A 14,315-nucleotide genomic window follows, 5' to 3' on the forward strand; every position below is an offset into this window, starting at 1 on the left:
TATAAGGTTGAGATAAAATCAAGTGCTGAGGGATCCCTGGGTGGCTCAAAGTTTGAGCCCCTGCCTTCCGCCCAGGACATGATCCTGGGGTCCCGAGATCGAGTCCCACCTCGGGATCCCTGCAGGGAGCCTGCTTCTCCCTTTGCCTGTGTCTCTGCCTCTCTCTCTGTGTCTCTCATGAATAAATAATAAATAAATAAATAAATAAATAAATAAATAAATAAATATTTTTTAAAAATCAAGTGGTAAAGATAGGCATCAAGTTTTGATTCTCTATTTAATCTTCCAGTTGATTATCTGAGTCTCCACGAGACATGAGAACTTTCTACGATGGTGAAAACTTTCAATATCTACGTTGTCCAACACAGCAGCTGCCAGTCACATGTGGCTACATGAGCCCCTGGATGGAGCTACTATGAGTCATGAACTGAATTTTTTTATTTTAGTTAAATTTGATTGATTTAAACTTAATAGTAACAGCACACTAAAAATCTTAGTGACATCGGAGAAGAGTGTCCACTGAAATTAATGGGAAAATTAATTTTAATTCTTAATAAATCTAGTAAGTGGAAGTATTTAAGAAATTCGAGCACTTACAATCAAGAACATACATGCAAAAATTCTTGCATTTGGTTAGAATTTATTCAGACCAGTGTTTCTCAAACTTGAGTAATACACAGACCTCTTTTAAAGGATGAAATGTTCTGGAGGATTCTCAGTGCTGACTTCTAATTATTTATAATATAATAAAAACTAATTATTTTTATTATAAAGTTTCTTTTTTAAAAAATATTCTATTTATTTATTCATGAGAGACACAGAGAGAGAGAGAGGCAGAGACACAGACAGAGGGAGAAGTGGGCTCCTCACAGGAGCCCTATGCGGAACTTGATCCTGGGACCTCAGGAAACACCCTGGGCTGAAGGCAGAGCTAAACCACTGAGCCACCTGGGCTGCCCTAAAGGTTCTTAAATACGTACAAACCTAAGACTAGGTGTCATCTTCTTCTCCTTATGAGTTTTACATAATCAATTATAAAACCAAAACAAATTTACAAAATAAATTCAAAATACTAAATATCAATATAATTCTAATCTTAAGCTGTTTTAAAATTTAAAATTTAAATTTCTTTCTAAAGAGCTCACTTTAAAGAAACATTGGTCTAAATGAACCTCAGAGCCCCTTCTAAGTCTAGTAGTGTTTGATTTTCTGGGTTTTTATATTTGAACTTATATCAGAATTTAAAACAGTATTCTGAGTATGAAAATAATATTTTGTTAGGATTTTAAATAAGAGATGTGTTGCAAGCCCTTCTCTAACCAAGGTACACTATAGTCTTAATAGAAGGAAAAGTTATTTGATCCATATTGTTCTTTATATTAACTACAGGTTGTCAGGATGAGCTATTCACTTTAGTAATCAATAATTTTATTAGTTTTGGAAGCAATAATTGACCAATATTAGAATTTAAACTAACAAATGTTTAATAGCATCCTTGGGTTTTTGTAGGCGATGCATTACAGATCAAGATGCATATTTGTATTTTTCTATTTCTTTATAATGATAATTTTCAGAGAGAATAAGTATTTTCAATTCATTTCCAAGTGTTTTTGCATTAGTATAATTTTATGTTCCAATATGAACATTATAATTTACATGCATCGCTCAAAAAGTAGACACAACTCTCCTATTTAGAATTTTCTGTTTCGTCCATATTATCATTGGTGACTGACATCACTTAATAATCACACAGTGGTGAGGGATATAAATGGCCAGATCTCTACGTTATCAACATTCAAACTTGGTACACATTTTATTGAGAATATTCTGTACGAAAAAAAAAAGAATATTCTGTACGTATGAAGAAAATGAATAATAAACGCATACCGTCAAGACCACATTGTTTTGGAATTTATTTTCTGGGGATAAAGTAACATAGCCTGAAGAGTAACTAAATTTTCTATCAGGATAACTTTTAATAGAGATTGTTGCATCAAATTCTTCAGTATATCCATAAACTTGAATTACAACATTTTCAGAGGCTCCAACACGGAATACTTTTGGTGCTGAGATGACATACCTGTTGAAATAGGAAAAGAGTAAGACCAATATCTGAAGGTGATGTGTCTTGTTATAGTTCTGATTTTTTCATCTCACTTGAGAGATTCAAATAGGCAGATTTTTTAAAAGTGATTATTTTTTAAATCAAAACTTACTTGATTTAAAGAAGTAGAAGTTTCTTTAAGAAGAGGAAGTAGCTTAAAATCAAGACTTGAGAAACAGAACTGGAGAGTTAGCTAACATTTAGAAATAACAACACTTTGCCTGAGCTGCTGCCGCAGAGAAAGACTTTCAGTGCTGTTGACTGGAACATGCAAATAGGGCCAACGTTTTTGCTCAATGAAGAAAAAGGGCAAAAGGCCCCAGGGCTGGAGTTGCAGCCCTGTCATGTACTGGCTGAGGGGCCACGGTAAAGTCACATAGTGTTTCTAAGACCAGAATGATTTACCTTTGAAAAAAAATCACCTTCTTGACCAGCTTGCACTAAGGAGGAAGTGGGAACACGTAAATGAAAACATCTATAGCATGCTTCCCACTCGGGAAATGTTAAGATGCATTAATTTCACCAAATAGTTAAAAGGAAGTTATCTTAGAAGTATCGTGTTACCCTGAGTGGGTAAAGAAAAGGACACGGTAAGAGTGAGCTCGGGATGGCTTTAGAAATGCAAGGAGAAGTATGGTAACAACCGTAGAGGACGGCGATGGTGCTGCTGAGTGCCCACGGAGAGGCCGCGTGAGCCCTCGATATTCCACTCTTGATTTTGGCAACAGGCCAGTGATGTAGACACTAAGATTACTCCCACTTTGCAAGTGAAAAGAGGATAATTTGACCAAGGTCACATGCCATATAAGTGAATGAGGCAGCACCTTATATTCAGGTCTTTCTCCTGGTCGTTAAGGTGTATGATTGAGGTCAAGGGTATAAGCTATGTTCACATCCATAGGCTCTTATTCCCAGTTTCATTTTTCATGTGATTTATACAAGAATGGAAATCAATCTATAGAAGTCTTTGAAATAACATTTAAAAAACGTGTGATTTTCATTGTTTCATTAAAAGAAAACCTAAAAGTATAAGCGAGCTTATTAATTAAATATCATGGAAGGACCTAATTTGAACAGTGAGAGCTACATGTGCTGTTACATAGGAAGAGAGAAGTGTGTTTCAGCCCAAAAGGTCACTGTGACTAATCCAAGTGGCTGAACAGGCCTGGGCCCCGCGCCACTGCCCACCCACCTCCCTCCCCCGGCCCCTGCAAGGTTCCTGCAGGCCCTTGTGAACTCATGATGCTAAAAAGTCAGCAAATCTTCAGGAACAGGGAAGTTAATTTGGAAGCAATTAAGTCTCTTTAAAACATCTGGCTGTCTCCTCTGTGACAAGTAATTTAGAATCACTTATAAACAAATTGTAGAAGAGGGAAAAGAATCTCCAGACTTCTAACCATCATCTGAATGGTTGATGATTGCAGACTAACCCAGGAACAGCAGAAAAGGAGAAGAGCTAAGCTTTGCTGATGAGCTACATTTCCCGAAATCTTGCCCTGTGCTAGGCACTGTTTGAAGGACTCTGGATATATAAACTCACTGAACTGCTACAGCCACTCTGTGAGAAAGGTCTTATCATTACTCTCATTTTACAGATGAAGAGACTGATAATTAAGCAGCCCAAGGTCACACAGTTACATTACAGAATTAGGAACTGAACCCACGCAGCTTGTTTCCTGAATTAACAATTCCAATTGCTAGACTAAACTGAACTTAGCAAGAGCTTTGCAATCCGAAAAATCTTTTTTTTTTTAAAGATTTTATTTATTTATTCATAGAGACAGAGAGAGAGAGGCAGAGACACAGGCAGAGGGAGAAGCAGGCTCCATGCGGAGAGCCTGACGTGGGACTCGATCCAGAGTCTCCAGGATCACGCCCTGGGCTGCAGGCGGTGCTACACCGCTGCGCCACGGGGGCTGCCCGCAATCCGAAAACTCTAGGGGGAAAAAAGCTATTTTAATTTCAGCATTCTTATAAGTTGTATCTTTTTTTCAGTTTAATATTGTTTTAATTTTGAATTGTCTATGTGGTGGCGGCAGTGATAAAACATAAAATATTCTGTACTTAGAAGTTCCTAAAAGATGGCTCTGGAATCACCCTTCATACAGATTTTGGTCCTTACTGGTTTACCAGTACCACAATCTATTCATATAAAAAAAAAATCATACTTAAAAAAATATAGTATACTTTTCTTATTTTCTTTCGATAGTTTAAGAGGATTGGGCCCCTGAGCTTGCAGAGGCAACAATATTATTTTGGCCTCTACCTAGAATGTTCTTTCTCCCCAGATATTGCGTAGTTTGCTCCCCTCTCACTTCCTTCGAGTTCTGTTTGAGTGTCACTTCCTTAAAGATCCTCTCCTCTCTACAGTGTGGGGTAATGCCCCATCACTTCCTTACCCTCTGACTCCTTTGTGTTTTTCTTCCTTGCATAATAACCACCCGACCTTATTCATTCATTTATTCATTTTGGTTCATTCATCCACCCATTATTTGCTTCTCCCCCTAGAATGCAAGCTTCATACCATCTACTATATCCCTAGTGCCTGTCACAGGGCAGGTGCTCAACAAGTTTTTGTTGAATCAATCAATCAAATTAATTAAATTGGTTGCCACGCTGTACATGGCACTTCTTCAGAGAAAGAGAGGAGATGCTTACTCAGGGCCAGCGCAGCGGAGGAGAAAGAACTCAGAATCACGGGACCCAGGTTCTAGTCCTAGTTCTACACTAATTTGAACTCCCTAATCTCGATTTTTCTTGAACTTCTCCTATTGTCTTTTAAAAAGGAATCTACAACCACCACCTGGGGAATGGGGTGACTGTGGCCCGTGCAAAGATCAGATCAAGGGTGGGAGAGTGTTATAAATTTGGCATCCTGAGTATACATCTATATTTATATTTCACCTAGTTTTATGTACATATTCATGACAAAATGAAAAAAAATTGAAGTGGTAAAAAAGAGTCCTTGGTAAAAGCCCTGCTTTGTCCCCCTCCAGCAACATGATCTTTGGCAAGTCACCTTCCCCTCTGTCTGGATTTATCCTCATTTGTGAAATGAGTAGATTCCATTACATACTCTCCAGTTCCTTTTCGGTTCTAAGCTGTTATTTCTAGATACAAAATCAGTATTTTAGGACATACCTTGAAATGCACAATATTTCAATAATCACACTAAAATTTGTGAAGAGTTAATAAATTCAGAAATAATTATGATCGTTTTTCAAATCACAGTATTAAAATTGACCCCAAAGTAACACTTGCTATACTACGTACAGTGCCAGGAACATACGAAGAAACCTGTGTACCAAATACAAGTAAGCAATCATGGCAGGGAGGTGTATCATCCTGAGTTTGTTTTGTGCTTTTTTTTGAAGAGGAATCCACATACTCCCTTATATAAATTTTAAAAAAATAACAGTCTCATAAAGCTGGCGTATTATTAGCCATTCATCAAATCAAGATGTTTCCATGACTTTCTCATTCACAGATGAGACCATTCACTTGGTGTTCTAGGAAGTAGAAGGTTATTTTCAAATTAACTGTCTGTTCAATTTATTTTTCACTCATCGCAACTAAGATGCATTGAAAAATGAAAATGGGTTCGTTTACTTACGTTTGCTCCTGTCCCCAACTTTTACCTAGAAAGATCAAAAACCAAAGTATGCCCCAAAGGCCCATGGCTGGAGGCAGCAGCAAACCATGGATGTAACCTCTTGAAGCTACTTTCCTTTTTAAGTAAACTGAGCTTGAAGATTTTGGGTAAGTTAGTTTACTGGCTAATTATTAATGTCAGAAGAGGGACTGCTAAGTAGGGGAACTAAAATCAGAACCGAGACACCCTTTAGTGCCCAGATGTAAAAGGAGGAGGTATTTTTTAGGGATTTACATCTAGAGATTTATTTTGGATTCATACAAATAAGGCTATTCTGCCATGGGAATTAGCACCGTCATGAACGGCTCCACGCCAGAGCCACCAAGCCTCGGACCTCGGCCTTTCCCCTCCTGACCAGGACACTCGCTCCGATGGGTCACCTGCGAGCACACCTCTGGTAGGTCCACTCGGACACTGGCAGAGACCCACCTGGACTCCGTTTCAGAGTGAGAGAGTTTAGGATGGGTCCGGTTTAGACGGGGCTCACCAGGTAGGCTTCCTAGTGAAATCTGGAGTGGCAGCGTCGTCGGTGTTGGAAATAGTGGGGATAAGACGGATCGGTGTAGACGTTCTATAGAAGGGCTCCTTGGTCGGTCCCAGGCTAGAGAGGAAGCCGAGCATCAGGTAGAGGAGACCCCGGGAGAGGTGATGACACCGCTGTGCTGAAGACGCCGGCATCACTCTCTCGGAGACAGCCCCGCAAATACTTCCGTATTTAGTAGGGGGTGGATATCCTCCAATATCTATTAATTCGCACCGCACAGGTTCAAAATTCACATTCATTCTGATGGAGAATATCTTTCTTAAAAGAATAAATTCATGTATGTACCTTCCAATGAAGATTTTAATAATTTTAATGCAAGAACTGAAAAAAACAAAGCTTCCTATAACAAATGAGTCTAATAACTATAGAATGAAATAAAATTTGATCTTTGAGATTTTTATGTCTCATGTTTCACTAGGAAAAAACAATTTTTAAGATTTTATTTATTTATTCATGAGAGAGAGAGGCAGAGACACAGGCAGAGGGAGAAGCAGGCTCCGTGCGGGGAGCCCGATGTGGGACTCGATCCCAGGACCCGGGATCAGGACCTGTGCCAAAGGCCGGCGCTCAACCGCTGAGCCACCCAGGGATCCCCTAGAAAAATTTTTATATACAACTTTCCTTTTATCTGTTCTCATTTCTCCCTTAGTATATAACAGGTAGTCTATTTTATTTTATTCTTTTTAAAGATTTACTTATTTACTTGAGAGACAGCGAGTGAGAGCAGGGGTGAGGAGGGGCAGATGGAGAGGGAGAGCGAGAATCTCAAGCAGACTCCGCACTGAGCACAGGGCCTGACATGGGGCTCGATCCCAGGACCTTGAGACCATGATTAGGTACTCTATTCTAAAGTAACAAAACAGATTTATCTAAATATTTTTTTATGCTTCACATGTTTTATGGCCACACTGGCATTCCTTGCTTTGAATTAATAAGGTTTTACTTTACCAACACTTTAGTACTGAACTGATCAGAAAAAAGTCACACAAAGGAAAATTTCATACACAAATTTCACTAGCAATATTTCTTGCAAATGCTATTGAAATGATAAAAATCTGCCACAGTTGTCGGACAATCTACCCCATTTGTTTCCAAAGGGAATTTGTAAAATGATTAAGCTGGGTTGCGAAAGATGGGTTGAGTTAAAACAAACAAAGTCCTTTTGCCATCATTTTCGGGAAAAGATCCTTTGGAAAAAAGCAAGAATACTCAAATCATAGAGTATTTGTATTTTATGTGCAAGGAAGTTTGCTTGTATTATATAGTCAATATTGATAAATGATATTTGTAAGCCATTGGCATATTTTTCTGGGAGAAAAAAATTGTAAAAATAATGGATCCTGGGGCACTTGAGTGGCTGAGTCGGTTAAGCTTTTGGCTCTTGATTTTGGCTCAGGTCATGATCTTGGGGTCGTAAGATTGAGCCCCAGACCTCAGGCTCTGCGCTGACTGTGAGGCCTGCTGAGGATCCTTTCCTCCTTCTCCCTCTGTCTGTCTGTCTGTCTCTCTCTCTCTAAAAAAAAAATAAAGTAAAATAAAATAATGGATCTTAAAGATCTTCAATGAAACCAAAATTGAATTCACAGATTTCACGTGTGTTTGAACTTTTCTCTGGCTTTTAAACATGACTCCGAGGTAGATTCTCCTTCACATTTTAAGATGTTGCCTTTTGAGAGTCTGTGGATTTTATACAAATATGAATCGCTAACAGAAGAGAGTCCAAGTCTGGCAGAAACTTTGGTGGTCGCCTGGTCTTCCTGCTAGTGCCACTTCGATTCTGCCCTCAAGACCGAGCCCGAATGGCTCCCTTAGTTCACAGGCGCCTCCTGACCTGGGTCCTACTTGATTCTCCAGCCGGCAGCCTGAGTGCCGATCTTCCTGGGGTCACCGTGGCACGGAGGCGTTCCTACCAGGGGAGCAAACAGTCTAATTCTATCACCATTACTCTTAACCTATTCAGACCCCCAATTTGATATGTCATCAGAAATACGGGGTGTGCGTGGGTCGCTGTGCCACCAGCACTCGGTCTGTGTAAGTGCTCGACCAAACCACCAGCGCGAGAGGGAATAGTGGGGTACAAGCTACAGATAATTGGGGAACCTTCTAAATAAATACCTCCCATTAGTCACCGGGCTTCCTGTATTTTTACATGGCTCTCAGGATGAAGGAAGGTCTTTATCGTTGAACGCAGCAGAATTCCGCCCCGACTTCTTTTGTTTACTGTCCGTGAAAGGTCTGGGATTAGATGACTGACCCGTTAAGAGTCCCTCCAACTGTTGTGTCCCGAGAGTCTGACATTCTAACTCAGTGAGCAAAGGAGCACAAAAAGGTTCCCACAGACCAGAAACTTTTCAGAAGGTATTTAAAGAAATTTTTCGCTTGTTTACGACGCTGGTTTCCATTACAGAGTATGTGCATCCTGCCCCTTTACCTCATCGGTTGTGAGAGGTCTTTGCCCAAAGACCTCAGCCTCACGCTGACCCTTATGAAAGATACTGTTTGAAGCATGTTCTCGCTTCTCAGGAGCTGGTCCAGTAAGTAAGAAGGTGGGAAGGTCACAGGCGTTCATTCACCATCTCAACAAGACCTGCTGAACTCCAGGGCATTTTGACAGGTGCAGAGAGGACACGTCCCCAGCTTTGAAAGAGCTTGTCCAAATAACAACAGCACCATAGCTACCAATCACTAGCTCCTGCCATGGATCAGTTATTGCAATAATGAACTTAACATAAATGGTCTCTCATCTGCACCCCCGCTCCGAAGGGTGCTACAACCTTCACGCTACCAATGAGGAAACCGGGGCTCAGAGAGATACAGTGGTTCGCCTCAGGGAACACATCCGAGAACCTGCAGAGATGGGGATTTGATTGTGGTGAGGTCAGTAGGAAAAGGAAAAGAGACATTACCAAAGCAGGCTGGGCTTACCTTCTCTTTGGCGCCTTCTCCAGCGATTTGTAATTGAGTCTCCAGTTTACAAACTCTATCGAACTTTATGGAGCCCGGTTCACACATTGTGATTCTTATTTATTTATTTTTAAGATTTATTTATTTATTTATGATAGGCATAGAGAGAGAGAGAGAGAGAGAGAGAGAGGCAGAGACACAGGAGGAGGGAGAAGCAGGCTCCATGCAGGGAGCCTGACGCAGGACTTTATCCTGGGACTCCAGGATCACGCCCTGGGCCAAAGGCAGGCGCTAAACCGCTGAGCCACCCAGGGATCCCCTTCATTCTTATTTATATGCCATTGAATATTCTAGGCAGAGGCTCAAAGGTCCCCCAGGGGAGTAAGTGTGGCATTCGGTGAAGGACTAGCCTGACTTAGGTCTGGTTCTCCCTTCCTCTTGGGGCGCTGAGGCCAGACCAGCTAATGGGACCACCAGGGCAGATGGTAGAGGGGGAAGGTGCCCTGACAGGGCGAGAGGTGGGGAGAGCCGGAGAATCGCCAGGTGAGCCACATCCTAGGGGACACGGTGACTCAAATCCAGCAGCAGTGGATGCTCCTGTATCTGGGTCCTTGAGAGCACCCAAGCCAAGTGACCCAGCTGAGCCATCGCTGAATCCTTCGCTCATAAAAACCGACGCCGGTCATTCCTTGCGGTTACACTAAGCCACAGAGTTTAGGGGCCAGTGACTACCTAGCAGGACTAAATGTGGACACCGGCATAGGGGCTCTCTAAAGGCCCAATGCTGGCGCAAGCTCCTTGCCCTCCCGCCCCCACCAACGGGCGCTCGCTCACCTAGATCGATACTTTAATTTCCAAGCGTCCAGAACAGCAGCCTCAGAGGCCCATCCCAAGGTGCCACCTGCTGCAGGAACCTGCAGCATCCCGAAGCAGGCGGGCACCCCGCGTGGCCGTGGGGCCGACGCAAGCCTTTCCCCGGCAGGCCCGGGCTTCCCGTTTCTCGGGTCTTCTGAGAACTGGCTTCTTGGTTCCTGGAGAGAGCAGTGCCTGCCTGGCTTCTGATAAGGACGCTGAAACGTGGAATCTCGGAGCCCTGAGAGCCATATACACATGTAAGGAGTTCTTACGATTATTTTTTAAGCGTCTGATTTCTCCTGCTTTATCAGCTCTGTTCTTTCTACCTGAAAACACGAAAAAGTCTCCATTAATTGGGGAAAAAAGCCAAATATCACAGAACCTTTTGATGGGTTTTTCTCTAAAGGTCACTGCTAACCCTCCAAAGGCTTGGTCTGCCCCCCAACTTTATACGATTTTCTTTTCCTCCGTTCATCCATAAATTCCCCTCACTAGAATGTTTCATAGATTATCTTAGTGGAAGTTAGATAGAAACAAAATAGGAAATGAATAAAAGGATTTCCCAGCAGCAGAGGCCACTCGATGTTGGTTGGCAGGTGTTGGCATTATTCCCATTTTACGGGCAAAGAAACCAAAGATCAGAAAGGGCTTAAGGGAACGAAGGAAACCCAAAATCACACAGAAAGCAGTGGCCAAGGCCACCTGTACAATGTGAGGGTCCCAGGGCGAGATGAAGACGTAGGCTGCTTGGTCAAAGAGGTAAGAAAAAGTGCTGTTAAAGGTAGTAAAACATAAAGCATCTTCTGTGGTCTCTCAACTTGCCAAGGTGCTTTTTTTAAAAAAAAAAAATTTGCTATTTAATGTCATTTTAAGTGGAGGAAAATGAAAGGTTTAAATTAATGGCCCGATTTTTACCTTTCGTCTTTGGTGCAACGCCGTTTAACTGCAAACATACGGGCTCCTAATTCGTACGTGGCCTCGTCAGAATGACCCGGGTGGCCTTGGGCGGCGGCGCACACTGGGTGCTGTGCCCGCATCGCCGGGAAGGCCGCTGCTGCTCGGGCCGGCCCGGCGACACAGCCCTTGGCTCAGGGAAGCGGGAGGAAGGGCCGAGGGAAGCGCGGCTCCGGGCCGCCCCGTCCGGTCTCCGCCGTGCCATGTTCCGGGCAGCTGCCGGCCACGACGTGAGCAGCGGGGCGTGCCCGGGCAGGCGGAGGCCGGCCAGCTCAGGCTGTCGCCAGCGAGGAGCGGGGTGGCCGCTGCCCAGCCGGGTGCGCTCACGGCCGCCGCTGCCCCAGCGCTTGCGACGGTAAAACACCAAACATGCTGTACGGGGGTCACTGCGAGGTTTTTGAAGCTGCAAAGAGAAATAGAGAGAGAGCGACGCGGCACTGGGCTTCCTGGACCCGGGAGCAGGGAAGATCCGAGGCGAGGCTTGGGTGACAGGGAGGCAGCGGAGGCCACAGCGTGACAGCCTCCCGCCTCCCCACCAGCGACAGTCACTTCTGGGGGCTCCGCAGCCCTCCCTCAGGAGAATGAGTCCTGGGGCCGGTGGGCTCCGTGTGGCTGGGCTGGGGGTGGGGGGGTGGGGCCTCTTGAAGGCTTTGCCGGCCCAGCAGCTCAGTGTGGACACCTCCCCGCTTGCCTGGGCGGGTGTCCTCATCTGCAGCCACTGTGCCAGGCCTTGGGGACAGAACCTGGGCCTGAGACCACAGGGATCTGGGCAAGGGAGCCCTGATTCTGCAAGTGGGGGGGCTTGCAGCAAGCCCTGGCCCAGGCCACGGTTTAGGGACACCTGAGAGCTGTCAGGGCCATGGCTTTGTTTGGGATTGCCCCTAGAACTCCCTCGGGGTCCCCGCGACCCCAGCTCCAGGTGCCAAATGGACCCGGCTTCGGTGCACCTGCAGAGGAGGCCCGTGCCAGCATCCTCGCCCTCCCTGGCCACAGTCAGTCCCTGACCCTCATGAAGCTGGTGGCGTGCATGGTGGGCGTCCCTGGCCTGGGACTGAGGGGTGTGGTTGGGAGAGGCCGGGGAGGCAGAGGGAGCTGCCGGGGCAGGTAGAGGCCGGAGGTCATCAGGACGGAGAGACACGCAGGGGCTCAGTCGGGGGGACACGGCAGGCAGCTGGGATGATACCTGAAGGAGAGAAGGGCGAGGGAGCCCAGGTCCTGCTGACCCGCGGCCATCCATCGAGCAGGTGAGCGCCCGTCACTGAGCTCGCGGCCGGGGCAGCGACTGGAACTGGACCAGATGCTCTAGAAGCTGGTGGTCGAGCGCTGGAGACACACCTCCAGACCACCCAACACCACCTGTGACGAACGCCGTGCCGGGGGTCTACACAGCAGGGAAGACGGCGGGTTCTCGGTAGCGGAAGTGGGCTCTGCTGCACGGGCGCACCTAACTCACTATCGCCTGAATGGGATGAAGTTTTGTTCCCTTCTCGCATTCAAGAGGCTCAGGCCACCCCCGCGTTCCCGGTGTCCCCGGAGGCAGGCCCGGGATGCCTTTGCGCCACCAGGCTGTCATCTGGCTTCCTGCCTCACGGTCCCAGGCGGCTGCTGGGGCTCCAACCATCGTTTCTGAGCTGAGGGCTGCAAAAAGAAGGCAGAAAAGAGACGCTCCCTGTCGAATCGACTTGCTTTGCGCAGCCTTCCTCCAAGGCCCATAAATACGTCTCATCAGGACTCGGGAATAGGCTGTGCCCAACTTCAAGGGAATTGAGCGGCTAAAACTCAGGTTTTTACAATAAAGAGGAAAGAGTGGGTTCTGGTGGGTTAGTCTCTGACACAAGGGTTTTCCTCCTTTGCATCCCACACTCGTGAAGATCGACGCACGGCATCGGGTTCCGGGAGAACTACCACAGGTTCCTGCTTTTGGCCAGAGTACCCCCCGCTAATAGAAGGCTGGGTCCACGTCTAAAGATTTCATTTTAAGACCTCGATCTTAGAGGGGGAGGTGGATTTCTCGGCGGCGCGGACGCCCGTGGCCAGGGATGAGCGGACCGCCACGAAGACACCCAAGGCGAGGGCAAGGGCCTGGGGCAGCCGGCACGAGTCAGGGTATCAGGCCAAGGTTGACCAAGCTGATTGGCTATTGCAGAGTGATCTCAGTTGTAGCAAAAAGGAGACTTCTATGCTGGCGGCGATGTCGGGGAGGCATCTGGGAAGTTCTCTTCGGCTCTTAGGCTTCAGCAGATAGTTCTGAGCAGCCCCATCTGGGTGCTGGCACCTGCGTCGATGCTGATGGTCGTGGGCTGAACGAGCCCTGCCGACGGCCCCGTCTCTGAACGATCCCCTCTCTTTACTTGCTTCTAATGTAGAACAACTCAGAGTCCATGACTTCAAGTTTTTTAGTGTTTCCAAGGAGTCCAGGAGCTGAGTAAAAACCTGAAGGTCGGGGATCCCTGGGGGGCTCAGCGGTTTGGCACCTGTCTTTGGTCCAGGGCATGATCCTGGAGTCCCAGGATCGAGTCCTGTGTCGAGCTCCCTGCATGGAGCCTGCTTCTCCCTCTGCCTGTGTCTCTGCCTCTCTCTCTCTCTCTATGTCTATCATGAATGAATAAATAAAATCTTAAAAAAACAAACAAACCTGAAGGTCTTGCTGTGGCGCCAGAAACTTGGGGTTGATGCCTAAGGTCTGGATCCCTGCTCCAAGGCCCTGACGTGGCCCCGTAGGTGAGAGCAACTCACTGTTTTCCATCCGTCTGTCTCGTAACCTCTTCCTGGTTCTAGGTGACCGCCTATCTAATGGGTTCATGATTAGGACAGCCAGTCACACGTCAGTGACCCCACTACCGTTTTGAAAATGGAAACCGACTCCCAAGTAATGTCATTCCACTTAAGACCTTAATTAAAAGCATAAATGACATATATGAAATCTTGGGAAAGCTGAACCCTGAAGGAAATAAAATCGAGCATGTTCCCAAAGATCACAGAAGAACCTAGGATCTGTGGGAAGCCTCTGTCCTGGAGGTAGCTGGCCACCACCACTGGGAAATCACCCACGCAGGCCACAGCGGCTACGAGCGACGTGCCCACGGAGGCAGACGGCGGCCGGGAAGACTTCCGTCTTCACCTTTCCTAAAATGCCTTTTTCTTTTTTTAAGATTTTATTTATTTATTCAGGAGAGACAGAGAGAGAGGCAGAGACACAGGTGGAGGGAGAAGCAGGCTCCATGCAGGGAGCCCGATGTGGGACTCGATCCCAGGACCCCGGGGTCACGCCCTGGGCTGAAGGCAGCCCTAAACCGCTGAGC

The 14,315-nt window shown here is 45.9% G+C and overlaps 1 protein-coding gene across 2 annotated transcripts in view; it reads right to left on the reverse strand.

Annotated features, from left to right (window-relative positions):
• The window catches only part of C5 (complement C5), a 75,465-nt gene extending 69,609 nt beyond the window's left edge, over positions 1-5,856 (reverse strand). Inside the window, exons 1-2 of one of the 2 annotated variants that reach the window (XM_038553258.1) lie at positions 5,718-5,855; positions 1,888-2,080 (exon numbers count right to left, since the gene is read on the reverse strand). In XM_038553258.1, the coding sequence (XP_038409186.1) occupies positions 1,888-2,080; positions 5,718-5,782 (258 nt within the window). In that variant the 5' untranslated portion in view covers positions 5,783-5,855. Of the gene's footprint in view, positions 1-1,887; positions 2,081-5,717 lie in introns of both variants that reach the window. The other variant, XM_038553259.1, reaches the window with a different exon arrangement.
• Positions 5,857-14,315: the final 8,459 nt, after the last annotated feature.

This window comes from Canis lupus, chromosome 11 (assembly GCF_011100685.1).
Source record: "Canis lupus familiaris isolate Mischka breed German Shepherd chromosome 11, alternate assembly UU_Cfam_GSD_1.0, whole genome shotgun sequence".
Taxonomy (NCBI): Eukaryota; Metazoa; Chordata; class Mammalia; order Carnivora; family Canidae; genus Canis; species Canis lupus.